This window comes from Catharus ustulatus, chromosome 34 (assembly GCF_009819885.2).
Source record: "Catharus ustulatus isolate bCatUst1 chromosome 34, bCatUst1.pri.v2, whole genome shotgun sequence".
Classification (NCBI taxonomy): domain Eukaryota; kingdom Metazoa; phylum Chordata; class Aves; order Passeriformes; family Turdidae; genus Catharus; species Catharus ustulatus.
In genome coordinates, this window is record NC_046254.1 from 1793768 (window position 1) to 1816889 (window position 23122).

The 23122-nt window shown below is 50.0% G+C and overlaps 1 protein-coding gene across 1 annotated transcript in view; it reads right to left on the minus strand.

The window, feature by feature from the left end:
• LOC117009628 (zinc finger CCCH domain-containing protein 4-like) overlaps positions 1-23122 on the minus strand; it is a 42166-nt gene that overhangs the window by 4718 nt on the left and 14326 nt on the right. The window contains 12 exon segments of the mRNA XM_033083894.1: positions 2139-2438; positions 3402-3546; positions 3664-3694; positions 6084-6245; positions 6247-6404; positions 9180-9289; positions 10691-10802; positions 13265-13369; positions 15000-15133; positions 16491-16584; positions 18868-18998; positions 21510-21717. Of these exon segments, the coding sequence (XP_032939785.1) occupies positions 2139-2438; positions 3402-3546; positions 3664-3694; positions 6084-6245; positions 6247-6404; positions 9180-9289; positions 10691-10802; positions 13265-13369; positions 15000-15133; positions 16491-16584; positions 18868-18998; positions 21510-21717 (1690 nt within the window).

Below are 23122 nucleotides of genomic sequence, written 5' to 3' on the forward strand. Positions count from 1 at the left end.
ATTTTTATGACTTTCAGGACTCATCCTCCTCATACTCTCTGTTGCTCCAGCCAGAATTTTTGGGATTTTTAGGATTTGTATGATTTTTAAGACCAGGATTTTGAGATTTTTGGGGTCAGGATTTCCAGGATTTTTTCAAGATTTTTAGGACCAGAACTTTCAGGATTTTTACAATCAGAATTTCTAGGATCAGGATTTTTACTATCAGGATTTTTATGATTTTTAGGACTCACCCTCGTCGTGCTTGTGGTCGCTCCAGCCGCCCTTGGGCCGGGATTTTTAGTACCGGGATTTTTGGGATTTTTAGGACCAGAATTTTTAGGACCAGGATTTTTAGAATTTTTGAGATTTTTAGGATTTTTGAGATTTTTAGGATCTGGATTTTTGGGATTCTTGGTACCAGGATTTTTAGGATTTTTAGGATTTTTAGGACTCACCCTCCTCATGTTGTCACTCTGGTCGCCCTCGGGCCAGGATTTTCTGGATTTTTTGGGGATTTTTTTTGGCTTTTTAGGATCAGATTTTTAGGATTTTTGGGATTTTTAGGACCAGGATTTTCAGAATTTTTAGGATTTTTGGAACCAAAATCTTTAGGATTTTTGGGACACTTTCAGGATTTTTTAGGACTCACTCACCCTCCTCATGCTCCCTGTCGCTCCGGCCGCCCTCGGGCCGGGATTTTTGGGGTCGGGATTTTTGCGTTTTTTAGGACCAAAATTTTTGGGATTTTTATGATTTTTAGAACCAGGATTTTCAGGGCTTTTAGGATTTTTAGGATCAGTATTTTTGACTCACCCTCCTCATGCTCTCTGTCGCTGCGGTTCTCTCCCCCCGCTCCCCTCGGGCCGGGATTTTTGGGGTGAGGATTTTTAGGATTTTCAGGATTTTTTTGGGATATTTTTGGGATTTTTAGGATCAAGATTTTTATAATTTTCAGGACTCACCCTCCTCATGCTCTCTGTCGCTCCGGGCCTCTCCCCCCGCTCCCCTCCTGCCTCCCTCGGGTTGGGATTTTCAAGATTTTTTGGGGATTTTTTTTGATATTTTTCTGATATTTTTAGGATATTTTTGGGAATATCTTCAGGACATTTTTAGGATTTTTCACTCACCCTCCTCATGCTCTCTGTCGCTGCGGTTCTCTCCCCCCGCTCCCCTCCTGCCTCCCTCAGGTTGGGATTTTCAGGATTTTTTGGGGATTTTTTTGGGATTTTTTTTGGGATTTTTAGCACCAGGATTTTCAGGGTATTTTTGGATATTTTGGATATTTTTGGGATTTTCAGGACTCACCCTCCTCATGCTCTCTGTCGCTGCGGTTCTCTCCCCCTGCTCCCCTCAGGCCGGGAATTTTGGGATTTTTGGGGTCAAGATTTTCAGGATTTTTTTGGGATTTTTTTGGGACATTTTTTGGGATATTTTTTGAATTTTTAGGATCAGGATTTTCAGGATTTTTGTATTATTTTTGATTCACCCTCCTCATGCTCTCTGTCGCCGCGGTTCTCTCCCCCCGCTCCCCTCCTGCCTCCCTCGGGTTGGGATTTTCAGGATTTTTTGGGGATTTTTTTGGGATATTTTTGGGATTTTTAGCACCAGGATTTTCAGGATATTTTTTGGATATTCAGGACATTTTTGGGATTTTTTGACTCACCCTCCTCATGCTCTCTGTCGCTGCGGGTCTCTCCCCCCGCTCCCCTCCTGCCTCCCTCGGGCCGGGAATTTCAGGATTTTTTGGGGAATTTTTTGGGATATTTTTGGGATTTTCAGGATTTTTAGGATCAGGATTTTTAGGATATTTAGGATTTTTAGGACTCACCCTCCTCATGCTCTCTGTCGCCGCGGGTCTCTCCCCCCGCTCCCCTCAGGCCGGGATTTTTGGGGTTGGGATTTTCAGGATTTTTTTGGGGATTTTTGTGGGATATTTTTGGGATTTTTAGGATTTTTAGGACCAGGATTTTTATGATTTTTTCCACTCACCCTCCTCATGCTCTCTGTCGCCGCGGGTCTCTCCCCCCGCTCCCCTCAGGCTGGGATTTTGGGGGTGAGGATTTTCAGGATTTTCAGGATTTTTTTGGGATATTTTTGGGATTTTCAGGATTTTTAGGATCAGGATTTTTAGGATATTTGGGATTTTCAGGACTCACCCTCCTCATGCTCCCTGTCGCCGCGGGTCTCTCCCCCCGCTCCCCTCCTGCCGCCCTCGGGCGCCCTCTGGCGGTGCCGGATGCGCAGCAGGAGCCGCTGAGCCCCCGAGGGCAGAAACTCGGGAATTCCCGGGGGAATCCCGGGGGGAATCCCGGGGGGAATCCCGGGGGGAATCCCCGAGGGAATCCCAGGGGGAATCCCCGGGGGAATCCCCGGAATCCCCGAGGGTCCCTCGGGCTCCTCCGGGTACAGCGGATCCCCCCCGGGCGGCTCCGAGGAGTCGTAGGGGAGGAAATCGTCTGGGGGGGGAATAAATAAATGGGAAATTGGGTGAGAAATGGGGGAAAAAAAAGGGATTTTGGGGAAAAAATGGGGATTTTGGGGTGGGAAAGGGAGAAAAAATGGAATTTTGGGGTGAGAAAGGGGGAAAAATGGGGGAAAAATCAGAATTTTGGGGGCACAAATGGGGATTTTGGGGTAAAAAATGCGGATTTTGGGGGGAAAAATGGGGATTTTGGGGACAGAAATGGGGATTTTGGGGTGAGAAATAGGGATTTTGGGGGACAAAAAGCAGAATTTTGGAGGGAAAAATGGGAATTTGGGGTGAGAAATGGGGGGAAAATGGGGAAAAAAATCAGAATTTTGGGGGTAGAAATGGGGATTTTGGGGTAAAAAATGGGGATTTTGGGTGAGAAATGGGGAAAAAATGGGGGAAAAAAGGGGATTTTGGGGGGAAAAATGGGGATTTTGGGGTGAGAAATGGGAGATTTTGGGGGGAAATCAGAGAATTTAGGGGGTGAAAAATAGGAATTTTGGGGACAATAAGAGAATTTAGGGTGAGAAATAAGGATTTTTGGGGAAATAAGAAAATTTGGGTGGGGGAAATGGGAATTTTTGGGTAAAAAATGGAAATTTAGGAGTGAAAAACAGAAATTAAGGGGTGAAAAATGGGTATTTGGGGAAAAAAATGGAATTTTTGGGGTGAAAAATGGAAATTTTCGGGAAAAAGGGAATTTTGGGGTGAAAAATGGAAATTTTTTGGGAAAAAAAGGAATTTTTTGGGAAAAAATGGAATTTTTGGGGAAAAAAACGGGAATTTTTTTGGAAAAATTGGGAATTTTGGGGTTGAGACTGGGGGGGAGGGTCCCAATTTTAAACTCAATCCCCTCCCCCACCCCATTTCTCCCCTCCCCCACCCCCATTTCCCCTCCCCCACCCCAATTTCCCCTCCCCCACCCCCAAATTTCCCCTCCCCCACTCACCTGCGCCCTCGCCCCCCCCCGGGGGGGTCTCCCTGCCCATCCCCCCCTCCTGGGGGTAGAACCCCGTCCCTCCCCCCTCGTAGAACCCCCCGGGCTCGGCCCCCGGGGGGGGGAGGGGCAGCCCCGGGTGGGGGAGGGGCGGCTCCTCGGGGTGGGGGAAGGGCAGCAGGGGCGGGCCCAGCCCCAGCTCCGGGGGGGGGAGGGGCCCGGGAGGGGGGGGAGGGGCTGAACCGACCCCTCCCCCACCCCCGGCAGGGCCGGGGAAGCGAGGGGGGGGAGGGGCGCCGGGGTGCCTGAAAAGAGAGAGAAAAAAGATTTAAATTAATAACTTAAAATTGAAATAAAAATTAAAAAATAAAAATTAAAAAAGAAATTAAAATTAGAAAAATTTTTAAAAATAAAGAATAAAATTGAAACGAAAGAATAAAGATTAAAAATAAAAATAAAAATGGAAACTTATAAAAAATTAAAACAAAAAATTAGAAATCAAAAATTAAAGTTTAATAAAAGTTGAAATAAAATTAAAAAATAAAAAATAAAAACATAATAATGTATAAAAATTAAAATTAAAATATTAAAAAAGAGAATAAAATTAAAATAAAAAAATAAAAATAAAAATAAAAATAAAAACTTTAAAATTGAATTAAAAAGTAAAAAAAATTAAAAATCAAAATTGTAAAATAAGCATTAAAATACGAACTAAAAAATAGAAAATAAAAAATAAAATTTAAAAAACTAAACAATAAAAGAACAAAAAAGAAAATAAAAAATTAAAAACTAAAAATCAAAAATAAAAAATAGAGAATAAGAAAATAGAAAACAGAAACTGAAAAATAAAAAATTAAAAAATAAAGATTAAAATAAAAAATAAAAAATAAAAAAATAAAAAATGAAAATGAGAAATTTTAGGGGGAAAAGGGGAAATTTTGGTTTTTTTGGGATTTTTGGGGAAAATTTGGGAATTTTTTTTGGTTTTGGGGGGAATTTGGGGTTAAAATAGGGATTTCTGGAGAATATTTGGGTTTTTTAGGGGAAAAAATGGAATTTTTGGAGGAAAAACCGGGGGTTTTTTAATTTTCTGGGGGATACTTGGGATTTTTGGAGGGAGTTTTGGGTTTTTTGGGGAAAATTTGGCTTTTTTTGGAGCTTTTGGGGGGAATTTGGGGTTAAAATTCAGATTTTTGGGAGAAATTTGGGGTATTTTGGGGGGAATTTGGGTTTTTTGGGGATTTTCTAGGGGATATTTGGGATTTTGTGGGTGAAAATTTGGGTTTTGTGGGGTCTTGGTTGAGTCCCACCTGTCCCCAGGTGTGCTCCCCTGTCCCCAGGTGTCCCCAGGTGCTCCCAGCTGTACCCAGGTGTGCCCAGGTGTATCCCAGATGCCCCCAGGAGCCCCCAGGTGTGCTCCCCTGTCCCCCAGGTGTGCTGTAGGTGCCCCCAGGTGTGCCCAGGTGTATCCCAGGTGTGCCCAGGTGTGTCCCTGATCTCACCTGTGCCCCAGTTTCTCGGCCAGCTGCCCCGTGGGCCTGACCACATCCCCCAGGTACCCCCAGGTGTGCTCCCCTGCCCCCCAGCTGTCCCCCAGGTGTATCCCAGGTGTGCTGAGGTGTGCCCAGGTGTGCTGTAGGTGTCCCCCAGGTGGCTCTAGGTGCCCCCAGGTGCCCTCAGGTGCATCCCAGGTGTGCTCCCCTGCCCCCAGATGTGCTCCTCTGTCCTCCAGCTGTGCCCAGCTACCCCCAGGTGTGCTGTAGGTGCCCCCAGGTGTGCCCCCAGCCCCCCAGGTGTTCTCACCTGTGCCCCAGTTTCTCAGCCAGCTGCCCCGTGGGCCTGACCCCATCCCCCAGGTACCCCCAGGTGTGCCCAGGTGAGCTGTAGGTGCCCCCAGGTGCCCCCAGGTGTATCCCAAGTACCCCCAGGTTTAACCCAGGTGCCCCCAGGTGTGTCCCAGGTGTGCTCCCCTGCCCCCTAGGTGCCCCCAGCTGTACCCAGGTGTGCCCAGGTGTATCCCAGCTGTACCCAGCTGTGCCCAAGTGTGCTATAGGTGCCCCCCAGGTGTGCTCACCTGTGCCCCAGTTTCTCGGCCAGCTGCCCCGTGGGCCTGACCACATCCCCCAGGTGCCCCCAGGTGTATCCCAGCTGTGCCCAGGTGTATCCCAGCCCCCCAGGTGTGCTCACCTGTGCCCCAGTTTCTCAGCCAGCTGCCCCGTGGGCCTGACCCACATCCCCCAGGTGTGTCCCAGGTGTGCTGTACCTGTACCCAGGTGTGCCCAGGTGCCCCCAGGTGCCCCCCAGGTGTGCTCACCTGTGCCCCAGTTTCTCGGCCAGCTGCCCCGTGGGCCTGACCCCATCCCCCAGGTGTATCACAGGTACCCCCAGGTGTGCTCCTCTGCCCCCCAGGTGTGCCCAGGTGTGCTGTACGTGCCCTCACCTGTACCCAGGTGTATCCCAGCCCCCCAGGTGTGCTGTAGGTGCCCCCAGGTGTACCCAGGTGTATCTCAGGTGTGCCCAGGTGTGTCCCTGATCTCACCTGTGCCCCAGTTTCTCGGCCAGCTGCCCCGTGGGCCTGACCACATCCCCCAGGTGTATCCCAGCTGTACCCAGGTGTGCCCAGGTGTGCTGTACCTGTACCCAGGTGTGCTCAGGTGCCCCCAGGTGTGCCCCCAGCCCCCCAGGTGTGCTCACCTGTGCCCCAGTTTCTCGGCCAGCTGCCCCGTGGGCCTGACCACGATCTCGAAGAGCGACGGAATCTTCTTGAAAGGATCCGGGGGGGGCTCCAGGGGGGGCCCCTCCATGGGGGGAGGGGCGGGAGGGGGAGGCCCCGGGGGGGGGGAGGGGCAGGGCCCGGCCCGGGGGGGGGGAGGGGCAGGGCCCGGGGGGGCGGAGGGGGGTGGGGAGGAGCCCCACGCCCGGGGGGGGTTTGGGCAGGGGGTTGATTCCCTGCTTCTTCAGCTCCTCCACCTCCTTCTGGTCCTCAGCGCCCGCCTCGGCGTCCTCCTGCAGCATCTGGGGCACAGAAAGGGAACTGGGTTAGACTGGGAGGCACTGGGAGGGACTGGGTTAGACTGGGATACACTGGGAGGCACTGGGATTAAACTGGGAGGGACTGGGAGGGGATTGGAATGAGGTATCGAGCACTTGTGTGTCCTTCAGCAGCATCTAAAAAGGAAAAAATTGTACTGGGTTATACTGGGAGGGACTGGGATTACACTGGGATATACTGGACACACTGGGATGGGACTTGGGGGGACTGGGATTAAACTGGGTTACACTGGGAGGGACTGGGAGGGACTGGGATGGATTGGAACAAGGCACCAGACACCTGTGTGTCCTCCAGCAGCATCTGGAATGGAAAGAATTGTACTGGGTTATACTGGGATTAAACTGGGATACACTGGGTTATACTGGGAGGCACTGGGAGTGACTGGGAGGGACTGGGAGGGACTGGGAGGGGACTGGGATGGACTGGGAGGGACTGGGAGGGGACTGGGATGCACTGGGATGGAACTGGAATGAGCAACTGGATGGTTCCATGTCCTTCAGCAACATCTAGAGTAGAAAAAATTGTACTGGGTTATACTGGGAGGCACTGGATTATACTGGGAAGCACTGGGAGTGACTGGGAGGGGATTGGGATTGAACTGGAGGCACTGGGATGGGACTGGGAGGGACTGGGAGGGACTGGGAGGGATTGGAATGAGGTACCAGACACCTGAGTGTCCTCCAGCAGCACCTGGAATGGAAAAAATTGTACTGGGTTATACTGGGAGGGACTGGGATACACTGGGATATACTGGGATACACTGGGAGTGACTGGGAGGGGATTGGGAGAGACTGGGTTATACTGGGAGGGGACTGGGAGGGGATTGGAATGAGGTACCAGACACCTGAGTGTCCTCCAGCAGCATCTGGAATGGGAAAAATTGTACTGGGTTGTACTGGGATATACTGGGATTGAAGTGGGATACACTGGGATACACTGGGATACACTGGGAGGGGATTGGAAGGAGGTACTGGACACCTGAGTGTCCTCCAGCAACACCTGGAATGGAAAGAATTGTACTGGGTTATACTGGGATTGAACTGGGATACACTGGGTTATACTGGGAGGCACTGGGAGGGGACTGGGAGGGACTGGGATACACTGGGTTATACTGGGAGTGACTGGGAGGGGATTGGAACAAGGAACTGGATGGCTCCGTGTCCTTCAGAAACATCTGGAAGGGAAAAAATCATACTGGGTTATACTGGGATATACTGGGATTGAACTGGGAGGCACTAGGTTATACTGGGATATACTGGGAGGGGACTGGGATGGGACTGGGAGACACTGGGAGGGGACTGGGAGAGGATTGGAATGAGGTATCGAGCACTTGTGTGTTCTTCAGCAGCATCTAGGAGACAAAAAAAGTGTACTGGGTTATACTGGGAGGGACTGGGATTGAACTGAGTTATACTGGGAGTGACTGGGAGGGGACTGGGAGACACTGGGAGGGACTGGGATGGGACTGGGAGGGACTGGGAGGGGATTGGAATGAGGTACCAGACACCTGAGTGTCCTCCAGCAGCATCTGGAATGGAAAAAATTGTACTGGGTTATACTGGGATTGAACTGGGATACACTGGGAGTGACTGGGATTAAACTGGGAGACACTGGGACACACTGGGAAGGACTGGGATTCACTGGGATTAAACTGGGATGTACTGGGAGGGACTGGGATGGAACTGGAACGAGGTCCTGGACACCTGAGTGTCCTCCAGCAACACCTGGAATGAGCAAACCAGGATAAACTGGGATAAACTGGGCTGAACTGGGATGAACTGGGAGGGACTGGGATGGAACTGGAACGAGGCACCGGACACCTGAGTGTCCTCCAGCAACACCTGGAATGAGCAAACCGGGATAAACTGGGATAAACTGGGCTGAACTGGGATGAACTGGGTTATACTGGGATGGGAGCGCCCTCCAGCAACACCTGGAATGGAAACGGTACTGGGGGAACTGGGATGGACTGGGATAAACTGGGATGGACTGGGAGGGAATGGGATGGACTGGATGCCTCGGTGTCCTCCAGCAACACCTGGAATGAAAAACCTGGATTAAACTGGAATAAACTGGGATGAACTGGGTTATACTGGGAGGCACTGGATACCTTGGTGTCCTCCAGCAACACCTGGAATGCAAACGGTACTGAGGGAACTGGGAGGGACTGGGAGAAACTGGGATTGACCTGTGTGCCCAGGTGTGCCCAGGTGTGCCCAGGTGTGCTGTACCTGTACCCAGGTGTGCCCAGGTGTGCCCAGGTGCCCCCAGGTGTGCTGTACCTGTACCCAGGTGTGCCCAGGTGTGCCCAGGTGTATCTCAGGTGTATCTCAGGTGCCCCCAGGTGTGCCCAGGTGCGCTCACCTTGTCCAGCAGCTCTCTGGTCTCCTCAGTGAGCGGCGCGTGCGAGAACATGTGAGAGCTGTGCCCAGGTGTGCCCAGGTGTGCTGTACCTGTGCCCAGGTGTGCCCAGGTGTGCCCAGGTGTGCTGTACCTGTGCCCAGGTGTGCCCAGGTGTATCCCAGGTGTATCTCAGGTGTTCTCACCTTGTCCAGCAGCTCTCTGGTCTCCTCGGTCAGCGGCGCATGCGAGAACATGTGAGAGCTGTGCCCAGGTGTGCTGTACCTGTACCCAGGTGTGCCCAGGTGTGCTGTACCTGTACCCAGGTGTGCCCAGGTGTGCTGTACCTGTACCCAGGTGTATCTCAGGTGTGCCCAGGTGCCCCCAGGTGCTCTCACCTTGTCCAGCAGCTCTCTGGTCTCCTCGGTGAGCGGCGCGTGCGAGAACATGCAATCGTCGCCGTTGATGCAGAGCCCGGTGGTGTGGAACAGCTTGCACGGGAAATCCCGTGGGGGCAGTCAAGGAAAAATGGCTCAGGCCGGGCTTAGGCCGGGTTTAATCAGGTTTAGGCCGGGTTTAACCCCGGTTTAAGCCAGATTTAACCCAGGTTTAAGGGCAGGTTTAACCCAAATTTAGGCCAGGTTTAGGCCGAGTCTAACCAAGGTTTAAAAGCAGGTTTAACTCAGGTTTAGGCCGGGTTTAAGGCCAGGTTTAGGCCAGGTTCAGGCCAGGTTTAACCCAGGTTTAAGGGCAGGTTTAACCCAGATTTAGGCGCAGGTTTAGGCCGGGTTTAACCAAGGTTTACGGGCAGGTTTAACCCAGGTTTAAGTCGAGTTTAAACCAGGTTTAGGCCACATTTAACCCAGGTTTAAGCCAGATTTAACCCAGGTTTAAGGGCAGGCTTAACCCAGATTTAAGGGCAGGTTTAACCCAGGTTTAAGGCAGGTTTAACCCAGGTTTAACCAGGCTTAAGCCAAATTTAACCCAGCTATAAGGGCAGGTTTAAACCAGGTTTAAGGCCAGGTTTAACCCAAATTTAGGCCGGGTTCAACCCAGGTTTAAGGACAGGTTTAGGTCAGGTTTAAGGCAAGATATTGTTTATGTATGGAGACCTCTCAGCACGGGCACAGTACCCCGTGATGTAGAACTTGCGCAGTTCACAGTTCCAGGTTTAACCCAGGTTTAACCCAGGTCTAACCCAGGTTTAGGCCAGGTTTAGGCCAGGTTTAGGGTCAGGTTTAGGCTGGGTTTAGGGCAGGTTTAAGGCAGGATATTGTGCATGTAGGGACAGCTCTCGGCGCGGGCGCAGTACCCCGTGATGTAGAACTTGCACAGTTCATGGGCCGGGTTTAACCCAGGTCTAACCCAGGTTTAGGCCAGGTTTAGGGGCAGGTTTAGCCCGGGTTTAGGGTAGGTTTAAGGCAGGATATCGTGCATGTAGGGGCAGCTCTCGGCGCGGGCGCAGTACCCCGTGATGTAGAACTTGCACAGTTCATGGGCCGGGTTTAACCCAGGTTTAGGCCAGGTTTAGGGTCAGGTTTAGGCCGGGTTTAGGGCAGGTTTAAGGCAGGATATCGTGCATGTAGGGACAGCTCTCGGCGCGGGCGCAGTACCCCGTGATGTAGAACTTGCACAGTTCATGGGCAGGGTTTAACCCAGGTTTAACCCAGGTTTAACCCGGGTTTAGGGGCAGGTTTAGGCCGGGTTTAGGGCAGGTTTAAGGCAGGATATCGTGCATGTAGGGACAGCTCTCGGCGCGGGCGCAGTACCCCGTGATGTAGAACTTGCACAGTTCATGGGCAGGGTTTAACCCAGGTCTAACCCAGATCTAACCCAGGTCTAACCCAGGTTTAACCCAGGTTTAGGGGCAGGTTTAGGCCGGGTTTAACCCGGGTTTAAGGCAGGATATCGTGCATGTAGGGGCAGCTCTCGGCGCGGGCGCAGTACCCCGTGATGTAGAACTTGCACAGTTCCCGTTTCTTGGGCAGCTCGATGTCGTGGCTGAAGTTGCAGTGGTCGCCCTGAGGGACAGGTGAGACAGGTGAGAATGGACAGGTGAGACAGGTGAGAATGGACAGGGAAGACAGGTGAGACAGGTGGGACAAGTAAGATGGGACAGTGAGAACAAACAGGTGAGACAGGTGGGACAGGTGAGACAGGTGAGAGAGATGAGATGGCACAGGTGAGACAAAACGGGAGACAGGTGGGACAGGTGAGACACAACAGGTGAGACAGGTGAGACAGGTGAGGTGGGACATGTGGGACAGATGCAACAGGTGATACAGGTGAGATGGGACAGGTCAGACAGGCAAGACAGGTGAGATGGGACAGGTGAGACAGGTGAGACAGGTAAGACACGACAGGTGAAATGGAACAGGTGGGACAGGTGAGAGAGGTGAGCCACAACAGGTGAGACAGGACAGGTAGGACAGGTGAGACAGACAGGTGAGACAGGTGAGACAGACAGGTGAGACACGTGGGACAGGTGAGAAAGGTGAGATAAGATAGGTGAGATGGGACAGACAGGTGGGACAGGTGAGACAGACAAGTGACACAGGACAGGTGAGACAGGTAGGACAGGTGAGAATGGACAGGTGGGACAAGTGGGACGTGGGACAGGTGAAACAAAACAGGTGAGACAGGACAGGTGAGACACACAGGTGAGACAGATGGCACAGGTGAGACAGGTGGGACAGGTAAGATGGGACAGGTGAGACAAAACGGGAGACAGGTGGGACAGGTGAGACACAACAGGTGAGACAGGTGGGACAGGTGGGACATGTGAGTCAGGTGAGACAGGTGAGATGGGACAGGTGGGACAGGTGAGACAGGTGAAATGGGACAGGTGAGACAAGTGGGACAGGTGAGAATGGACATGTAAAACAGAACAGGTGAGACAAGTGAGACAGGTGAGACATGACAGGTGAAACAGGTGGGACATGTGAGATGGGATAAGTGAGACAAGTGACAATAAACAGCTGTGACAGACAGGTGGCAATGGACAGATGAGACAGGTGAGACAGATGAGACAAGTGGGATAGGAGAATGGACAGCTGAAATGGAACAGGTGAAAATAGACAGGTGAGACAGGTGAGAATAGACAGGTGTGACAGGTGAGATGGCACAGATGGGACAGGTGAGACAGGTGGGACAGGACAGGTGAGACAGGTGGGACACATGAGAATGGACAGGTGAGACAGGTGAGAATAGACAGGTGTGACAGGTGAGATGGAACAGGTGGGACAGGTGGGACAAGTGAGATGGCACAGGTGAGACAGACAAGATGAGAATGACCAGGTGAAACAGGTGAGACAGGTGGGATAGGAGAATGGACAGCTGAGATAGAACAGGTGAGAATGGATAGGTGAGACAGGTGAGAATAGACAGGTGTGACAGGTGAGATGGGACAGGTGAGACAGGTGGGACAGGACAGGTGAGACAGGTGGAACACATGAGAATGGACAGGTGAGACAGGTGAGAATAGACAGGTGTGACAGGTGAGATGGAACAGGTGGGACAGGTGGGACAGGTGAGACAGGACAGGTGAGACAGGTGGGACAAGTGAGACAGAACATGAGACAGGTGATATTGGATAGGTGAGACAGAACAGGTGAGAATGACCAGGTGAAACAGGTGAGACAGGACAGGTAAGAATGGACACGTGAGACACGTCAAGTGAGACAGGTGAGATGGGACAGGTGCAACACGTGAGAATGCACAGCTGTGAATGGACAGGTGACACACGACAGGTGAGACAGCTGGGATAGGTGGCACAGTTAAAATGAGACTAAACAGGTGAGACAGATAAGAATGCACAGGTAAGATAAAATAGGTGAGACAAATGAGATGGGATAGGTGAGACAGACAGGTGAGAATGGACACAGGTGAGATGGGACAGGTGAGGCAAGTGAGATGGGAGATGTGAGATGGGACAGGTGGGATCCAAGTAGGAAAAATGAGACACAGATGGGACAGGTGGGATTTGGATGGAATAGGTGTGCCCCAGATGTGCCCAGGTGTCCCCAGGTGTTCCAGGTGTGAATTTTGGGCATTCAGGACTCACCCAGGTGCACCTGCCCTCCACGAAGTACTTGCAGATCACTTTGGGTGTGCCCAGGTGTACCCAGGTGTGCCCAGGTGTACCCAGGTGTACCCAGGTGTGCCCAGGTGTGCCCAGGTGTGTCCCAGGTGTGCCCAGGTGTGCCCAGGTGTGCCCAGGTGTGTCCCAGGTGTGCCCAGGTCTGCCCAGGTGTGTCCCAGGTGTGCCCAGGTGTCCCCAGGTGTGCCCAGGTGTCCCCAGGTGTGCCCAGGTGTGAATTTTGGGCATTCTGGACTCACCCAGGTGCACCTGCCCTCCACTAAGTACTTGCAGATCACTTCGGGTGTGCCCAGGTGTGCCCAGGTGTGCCCAGGTGTGTCCCAGGTGTGCCCAGGTGTGCCCAGGTGTGCCCAGGTGTGTTCCAGATGTGAATTCAGGACTCACCCAGGTGCACCTGCCCTCCACGAAGTACTTGCAGATCACTTTGCCCTTCTTGTCCGAGCCCAGGTGAGATTTGTCGTGCTCGCCCCGCCGGTACCCGCCCCCGTCCTGGGGGAAATGGGAAATTTGGGGGAAAAAATCAGAATTTTGGGAAAAAAAAATAAGAATTTTGGGGGTAAAATGGGAAATTTTGGGGGGAAAAATAGGAATTTTGGGGAAAAAATGGGGATTTTGAAGGGGAAAATGGGGATTTTGGGAGGAAAATGGGAATTTTGGGGAAAATGGGAATTTTTGGGAAAATTTGGGGATTTTGCAAAAAAAAAAATCTGGGGATTTTGGGAAGAAATGAGAATTTTGGGAGAAAAAATGGGAATTTTGGGCACAATTTTTGGGTCTTCTGGGTGGGATTTTTGAGAATTCTGGGCAGGAATTTTAGGATTTCAGAGCAGGAATTTTGGGATTTCTGGGCAGGAATTTTTGCGAATTCCCAACGAGATTTTTGGGATTTCCGGGCAAGAATATTTCTGGACAGAAATTATGGGATTTCAGAACAGGATTTTTGGGATTTCAGGGGAGGAATTTTGGGTTTTCAGACCAGGATTTCTGGGATTTCTGAGCAGGACTTTTAGGATTTCTGGACAGGAATTTTTGATTTCTGGACAGGAATTTCGGGATTTCAGAGCAGGAATTTTGGGATTTTTGGGAATTCTGGGATTCCCAGCAGAATTTTGGGCTGTCAGACCAGGATTTCTGGAATTTCTGGGCAGGAATTTTGGGATTTTTGGGAATTTTGGGATTTTTGAGCAGAATCTTTCAGATTTTTGGGAATTCCAGGTGGGATTTTTGGGATTTCTGGGCAGGAATTTTGGGATTTATGGGAATTTTGGGCAGGAAATTTAGGATTTCAGAGCAGGAATTTTTGTGAATTCTGAGTAGGATTTTTGTGGATTCCCAGTGGGATTTCTGGGCTTTCAGAGCAGGATCTCGGGGATTTCTGAGGAGGATTTTTAGGATTTCTGGGCAGGAATTGTGGGATTTTGAGGAATTTGGGATTTCCAGTGGGATTTCAGAGGAGGATTTTGGGATTTTTGTGAATTCCAGGTGCGAATTTTGGGATTTCAGAGCAGGATTTTGGGATTTCTAAGCAAGAATTTTGGGATTTTTGGGAATTTCAGGTAGGATTTTTGAGATTTCAGAGCAGGATTTTGGGATTTCAGAGCAGGAATTGTGGGATTTTGAGGAATTTGGGATTCCCAGTGGGATTTCAGAGCAGGAATTTGGGATTTTTGAGGAATTTGGGATTCCCAGTGGGATTTCAGAGCAGGAATTTGGGATTTTTGTGAATTCCAGGTGGGATTTTTGGGATTTCAGAGCAGGAATTTGGGATTTCAGAGCAGGACTTTGGGATTTTTGGGGAATTTGGGATTTCTGGGCAGGAATTTGGGATTTTTGGGGAATTTGGGATTCCCAGTGGGATTTCAGAGCAAGAATTTGGGATTTTTGTGAATTCCAGGTGGGATTTTTGGGATTTCAGAGCAGGAATTTCGGATTTCAGATCAGGACTTTGGGATTTTTGGGGAATTTGGGATTCCCAGTGGGATTTCAGAGCAGGACTTTGGGATTTTTGAGGAATTTGGGATTCCCAGTGGGATTTCAGAGCAGGAATTTGGGATTTTTGGGGAATTTGGGATTCCCAGTGGGATTTCAGAGCAGGGATTTGGGATTTTTGGACTCTCACCCCCATGTCATCGTCGTAGAAATCGTCGTCGTCGTTGATCCCGGATTTCCCCATCGAGCTCCGGCCTCGGCCCCGGCCCCGACCCAAACCTTTGTTCCCCCGGCCCCGGCCCCGGCCCCGGCCTCGGCTCAGCCCTGGAATTCGGGATTTGGGATTTGGGGAATTAGGATTTGGGGTTTGGAATTTGGGGTTTGGGGATTTGGGGTTTGGGATTTGGGGTTTGGGGTCACCACGGCTCAGTCCTGAAATTTGGGATTTGGGAATTGAGGATTTGAGGTTTGGGATTTGGGGATTTGGGGGTTTGGGATTTGGGAATTTGGGGGGTTTGGGATTTGGGATTTTGGGATTTGGGGTTTGGGATTTGGGGTCAGCCCAGCCCAGCTCTCTGTTCCCCCAACCCCGGCCCCGGCCTCAGCTCAGCCCTGGAATTTGGGATTTGGGGTTTGGGATTTGGGGTTTGGGAATTTGGGATTTGGGGTCACCCCGGCTCAGTCCTGAAATTTGGGATTTCGGAATTGAGGATTTGAGGTTCGGGATTTGGGGATTTTGGGGTTTGGGGTTTTGGGATTTGAGGGTTTGGGATTTTGGGGTTACCCGAGCCCAGCCCTGAAATTTGGGATTTGGGAATTGAGGATTTAGGGATTTGGGGGTTTGGGAATTGAAGATTTGGGGTTTGGGATTTGGGAATTTGGGGGTTTGGGATTTGGGAATTTGGGGATTTGGGGTTTTGGGATTTGGGGTTTGGGATTTGGGGTCAGCCCAGCCCAGCCATGGAATTTGGGATTTGAGAATTCGGGATTTGGAGTTTTGGGATTTGGGGTTTGGGGATTGGGGATTGGGAATTTGGGATTTGGGATGGGACTTCGGACAGGATTTGGGGTGGGATTTGGGACAGGATTTGGGATTTGGGATGGGATTTGGGACATGATTCAGGACAGAATTTAAAACAGGATTTGGGACAGGATTTGGGATTTGGGATGAGATTTGGGACAGGATTCAGGACAGGAGTTGGGCTGGGATTTAAGATTTGGGGTGGATTTGGGATAGGATTTGGGAAGAGATTCAGGACAGAATTTAAAACAGGATTTGGGACAGGATTTGGGATTTGGGATGGGATTGAGACAGGATTTGGTATTTGGGATTTGGAACAGAATTTAAGACAGGATTTGGGACAAGACTTGGGACAGGATTTGAGATTTGGGACAGGATTTGTGATTTGTGATTTGTGATTTGGGATGGGATTAGGGGTGGGATTCAGGACAGGATTTAGGACAGGATTTGGGATGGGATTTAGGATGACATTTGGGATTTGGGGTGGGATTTGGGATTTGGGATGGGATTTGTGACAGGATTTGGGGTGGCATTTAGGACAGGATTTGGGATTTGGGATGGGATTTGGGTTGGGATTTGGGACAGAATTCAGGACAGGATTTAGGACATGATTTGGGATTTGGGATGACATTTAGGATTTGGGATCAGGGGCGGGCTCACCCCGGCCCCGCTCCTTGCTGCGCCGGTACTGCGACAGCTCCTTGGCGTAATCGTCAAAGTCGTCGTCGCCCAGCGGCTCCTCGGGGTCACAGTACTGGGAAAAAAAAATGGGAATTGTGTGGGAATTCTGCAGGAATTCTGTGGGAATTGTATGGGAATTCTGTGGGATTTCTGTGGGAATTGTGTGGAGATTTCTGTGGGAATTCAGTGAGAATTCTGGGGTAATTTGGTGGGATTTTTGTGGGAATTCTGTGGGAATTCTCCAGAACATTCCAGAATTCCCAGTGGAACATTCCCAGTGGAATCCCCCCTGTGGAACACTCCAGAATTCCCAGTGGAATCCAGTCCATGAAGCATTCCCAGTGGAACATTCCAGAACCCCCTCTCACTGTGCAACATCCCGGAATCCCCTGGAAGATTCCGGAACCCCCCCAACGTGGAACATTCCAGAACTTCCCCATGGAGCTTTCCCAGTGCAATATCCCAGAACCCCCCTCACTGTGGAACATTCCAGAACCCCCTGGAATGTTCCGGAACTCACTCACTGTGGAACATTTCAGAACTCCCCCATGGAGCATTCCCAGTGGAACATTCCAGAACCTCCCACAATGTGGAACATTCCTAAACTCCCCCAGAAGGTTCCAGAATCCCCCTCACTGTGGAACATTCCAGAACTGCCCCGGAAGGTTCCGGAAGGTTCCAGAACCTCCCCTCACCTCCATCTCCTCCTTGTAGGGCTCCTCCCCTGACTGTGGAACATTCCAGAGAACCTTCCCCCCCCGCACTGTGGAACATCCCAGAACCCCCCAGAAGGTTCCAGAACCCCGCCTCACTGTGGAACATTCCAGAATACCCTGGAACGTTCCAGAATTGCCCGGAAAGTTCCGGAACCCCCCCAATGTGGAACATTCTGGAACTCCCCTATGGACCATTCCCAGTGGAACATCCCGGAATCCCCCAGAATATTCCAGAACCCCCCCCCGACTGTAGAACATCCCAGAACCCCCCAGAACATTCTAGAACCCCTCCTCACCTCCATCTCCTCCTTGTAGGGCTCCCTCCCGACTGTGGAATATTCCAGAACACCCCCCTGACTGTGGAACATTCCAGAACCCCCTGGAACATTCCAGAACCCCCCCTCACTGTGGAACATTCCAGAACTCCCACATGGAACATTCCAGAATCCCCATGGAGCATTCCCCGTGGAACATTCCAGAACCCCCCTCACTGTGGAACATTCCGGAACCCCCTGGAACATTCCAGAACACCCCGGAACATTCCAGAACCCCCCTCACCTCCATCTCCTCCTCGTAGGGCTCCCCCCCGACTGTGGAACGTTCCAGAATCCCCCAGCAAGTTCCAGAACCCCCCAGAACATTCCAGAACTCCTCACCTCCATCTCCTCCTCGTAGAGCTCCTCCTCACTGTAACATCCCAGACCCCCCCCCCTCCACTGTGGAACATTCCAGAACCCCCCCCAAAGGTTCCGGAACCCCCTTCCTTCACTGTGGAACATCCCAGAACCCCCCGGAAGGTTCCAGAACCCTGCTCATCTCCATTTCCTCCTCGTAGGGCTCCCCCCCTGACTGTGGAACATCCCAGAACCCCGTGGAACATTCCAGAACCCCCTGGAACATTCCAGAACACCCTCTCACCTCCATCTCCTCCTCGTAGGGCTCCTCCTCACTGTGGAACAGCCCAGAATTCCCCAGAACATTCCAGAACCCCCTCACCTCCATCTCCTCCTCGGAGGGCTCCCTCCCGACTGTGGAATATTCCAGAACCCCCCCCCGACTGTGGAACATTCCAGAACCCCCCGGAACATTCCAGAACTCCCCCTCTCACTGTGGAACATTCCAGAACCTCCCTCACTGTGGAACATTCCAGAACCCCCCGGAAGGTTCCGGAACCCCCCGAATGTGGAACATTCTGAAACTCCCCCATGGACCATTCCCAGTGGAATATCCCAGAATCCCCTGGAACATTCCAGAACTCCCCCTCACTGTGGAACATTCCAGAACTCCCACATGGAACATTCCAGAATCCCCATGGAGCATTCCCAGTGGAACATTCCAGAACCCCCTTCACTGTGGAACATCCCAGAACCCCCCAGAAGGTTCCAGAACCCCGCGGAAAACATTCCGGAACCCCACTCACCTCCATCTCGTCCTCATAGTGCTCCCCCCCTGACTGTGGAACATCCCAGAACCCCGTGGAACATCCCAGAACCCCGTGGAACATCCCAGAATTCCCCCAGAACATCCCAGAACCCCCTCACCTCCACCTCCTCCTTGTAGGGCTCCTCCCCTGACTGTGGAACATCCCAGAACCCCCCGGAACATTCCAGAACCCCGTGGAACATTCCAGAACTCCTCACCTCCATCTCCTCCTCGTAGGGCTCCTCCTCCTCCTCGGGGTCGCTGCGGGCGCGGCCCCGGCCCCGGCCCAGCCCCCGACCCCGCGCGGGGCCCCGGCCCCGGCCACGGAAACCCCGGGCACGGCCACGGCCTGGGAGGGAGAAATGAAAATTGGGGTGAGAAACGGGGAAAATGGGAAAAATGGGAAAATAATGGGGTAAAAATAAGGAAAATTGGGGAAAAAATTGGGGGAAATGGGAAAATTATGGGGTGAAAAATTTGGAAAAATAGGGGGAAAAATGGGGTAAAAAATGGGAGATATGGGGTAAAAAATGGGGTGAAAAATGGTGTAAAAAAGGCATAAAAATTAAAAAAATTGGATAAAAATTGGGTTTGAAAATTGGATAAAAATTGGGATTAGAAATGGGGTAAAAAAAGGGGAAAATGAGAAAAATGGGAAAAAAGGGAAAATTATGGGGTGAAAAATGGGGAAAATTGAGAAAATTATGGGGTGAAAAATGGGAAAAATGGAAAAATAATAGGGTAAAAAATGGGGAAATTGGGGTAAAAATCTGGGTAAAAAATGGGAAAAATGGGAAAATCATGGGGTAAAAAATGGTGTGGAAATAGGAAAATTGGGGAAAAAATTGGCAGAAATGGGAAAATTGTGGGGTGAAAAATGGGGAAAAGGGGGTGAAAATGGGGTAAAAAATGTGAGATACGGGGTAAAAAATGGGGTGAAAAATGATGTCAAAAATGGTGTAAAAAAGGCATAAAAATTAAAAAAATTGGATAAAAATTGGGTTTAAAAATTGGATAAAAATTGGGATTAGAAATGGGGTAAAAAAAGGGGAAAATGAGAAAAATGGGAAAAAAGGGAAAATTATGGGGTGAAAAAAAGGGAAAATGGGAAAATTACGAGGTGAAAAATGGGGTAAAAAAGGGGAAAATGGGAAAATTATGGGGTAAAAAATGGGAAAAATGGAAAAATAATGGGGTAAAAAACGGGGAAATTGGGGTAAAAATTTGGGTAAAAAATGGGAAAAATGGGAAAATTAAGGGGTAAAAAATGGTGTGAAAATAGGAAAATTGGGGGAAAAATTGGCAGAAACAAGAAAATTATGGGGTGAAACATGGGGAAAATGGGGTGAAAAATGGGGTAAAAAATGTGAGAAAGGGGAAAAATATGGGGGAAAAAATGGGGGGAAAAATGGGAAAATGGAAAAATGGGAAAATTATGGGATAAAAATTGGGGAGAATGGGAAAAATGGGAAAATTATGGGGTGAAAAATGGGAAAAATAAGGTAAAAAACGGGGTAAAAAAGGGTTTTCTTGGGATTTTTTGGGGTTTTTTGTGACTCTCCCAGTTTGCCCAGTTTGCCCAGTTTGCCCAGTACCTCTGGCTCACTGGGACCCATCCTTGGATCACCAGTACTGGGTGTAAAATGAACTTTGGGACATTTTTTAGGATTTTTTTCAGATTTTTTAATCGTTTTTTAAGATTTTAATGGATTTTTTTAGGGTTTTTTTTCACTCTCCCAGTTTGCCCAGTTTGCCCAGTTTGCCCAGTACCTCTGACTGACTGGGAGCCATCCTTGGATCACCAGTACTGGGTGTAAAATGAACTTTGGGACATTTTTTAGAGTTTTTTTGGCATTTTTAATACGTTTTTTACCATTTTTAAAGTTTTATAAGGATTTTCTTAGGATTTTTTTCACTCTCCCAGTTTACCCAGTTTGCCCAGTACCTCTGGCTCACTGGGAGCCATCCTTGGATCACCAGCACTGGGTGTATAATGAACTTTGGGACATTTTTTGGTGCGTTTTTTACCATTTTGGGGTTTTTATTTATAAATTTTTAGCTTTTTTAAGGATTTTTTTGGGATTTTTGTGACTCTCCCAGTTTACCCAGTTTGCCCAGTACCTCTGGCTCACTGGGACCCATCCTTGGATCACCAGTACTGGGTGACAAACAAACTTTGGGACTATTAAAATGATTTTTAAAGTTTTTTTTGTGGTTTTTTTGGTCATTTTTAAGCTTTTTAAAGGATTTTTTTAGGATTTTTTTCACTCTTCCAGTTTGCCCAGTTTACCCAGTTTGCCCAGTACCTCTGGCTCAATGGGAGCCATCCTTGGAGCACCTGTACTGGTTGAAAACCAAACTTTAAGACATTTTTTGGGGTGTTTTTTACCATTTTTGGGAATTTTAAAATATTTTTTTAGAATTTTTATGGATTTTTTGGGGGTTTTTTGTGACTCTCCCAGTTCACCCAGTTTACCCAGTTTCCCCAGTACCTCTGGCTCGATGGGAGCCGTCCTTGGAGCGCCTGTACTGGGTGACAAACAAACTTTGGGACATTTTTTACCACACTTTTTAGGATTTTTTTTGGATTTTCAGCATTTTTAAGAGAATTTTTTTTTATTTTTGTGACTCTCCCAGTTTACCCAGTTTGCCCAGTTTGCCCAGTTTGCCCAGTACCTCTGGCTCACTGGGACCCATCTTTGGATCGCCAGTACTAGGCAAAAAAAGAACTTTGGAACATTTTTTACAGCGTTTTTTACCATTTTTTGGGTTTTTTGCAGTTTTTTAAGATTTTTACGGATTTTTTTTGTGATTTTTTTCACTCTCCCAGTTTACCCAGTTTGCCCAGTTTGCCCAGTACCTCTGGCTCGATGGGAGCCGTCCTTGGAGCGCCTGTACTGGTTGAGCTCCTTGGCAAAGTCGTCGTAGCCGTCCTTGGCTCCCTCCTCGTCCTCGTCGGCCTCGAAGGGCCCGAAATCGTCGGGGTCGAAATCCTCGAAGGGGCCCCCGAAGGGCTTGGGGTCGGACTTGGGGTGCGGCTTGCGGGGCAACTGGGAGTACTGGTGGGACTGGGAATGGGATTGGGGGGTTACTGAGAGTACTGGTGGGACTGGGAATGGGATTGGGGGGTTACTGGGAGTACTGGTGGGACTGGGAATGGACAGGGAGGGGTTACTGGGAGTACTGGTGGGACTGGAAATGGACAGGGAGGGTTACTGGGAGTACTGGTGGGACTGGGAATGGGATTGGGGGGTTACTGGGAGTACTGGTGGGACTGGGAATGGGATGGGTGAAGGTGGAACTGGGAGTACTGGTGGGACTGGGAATGGGATTGGGGGGTTACTGGGAGTACTGGTGGGACTGGGAATGGGATTGGGGGGTTACTGGGAGTACTGGTGGGACTGGGAATGGGATTGGGGGGTTACTGGCAGTACTGGGAGCACTGGGAATGGACAGGGAGCACTGGGAATGGCACTGGGAGCACTGGGAATGGCACTGGGAGCACTGGGAATACTGGGAATGGGATTGGGGGGTTACTGGGAGTACTGGTGGGACTGGGAATGGGATGGGAGGGGTTACTGGGAGTACTGGGAGCACAGGGAGTGCTGGGAATGGCACTGGGAGAACTGGGAATACTGGGAATGTATTCCTGGTATTTCATTCCCAGTATTCCCAGTATAATTCACAGAACATTCTCAATATTCCCCTCCCAATGTTCCCAGTATTCCCAGTACAACTCACAGAATATTCCCCTCCCAGTATTCCCAGTTTAACTAAGCCCATATCCTGGGCTGTATTCCCAGTATTCCCCTCCCAGTATTCCCAGTATTCCCAGTTTAACTCACAGAATACCCAGGGCTGTATTCCCAGTATAACTCATCCCAGTACTCCCACTATTTCCAGTATAACTGTCACTATTCCCCTCCCAGTACTCCCAGTAAAATTCCCAGTATTCCCAGTATAACTCACCCCATATCCTGGGCTGTATTCCCAGTATTCCCCTCCCAGTACTCCCAGAATAACTCCCAGTATCCCCAGTATAACTCCCAGTACTCCCAGTATAACTCCCAGTATAACTCCCAGTACTCCCAGTATTTCCCTCCCAGTACTCCCAGTATAACTCATCCCAGTACTCCCAGTATAACTCCCAGTACAACTCCCAGTACTCCCAGTACAACTCACCCCATACCCTGGGCTGTACTCCCGGTACTTCCCTCCCAGTACTCCCAGTATAACTCCCAGTACTCCCAGTATAACTCACCCCGTAGCCTGGGCTGTACTCCCGGTATTTCCCTCCCAGTATAACTCCCAGTATAACTCCCAGTACTCCCAGTATAACTCCCAGTATAACTCCCAGTACTCCCAGTATAACTCCCAGTACTCCCAGTATAACTCACCCCATACCCCAGGCTGTACTCCCGGTATTTCCCTCCCAGTACTCCCAGTATAACTCCCAGTATAACTCCCAGTATA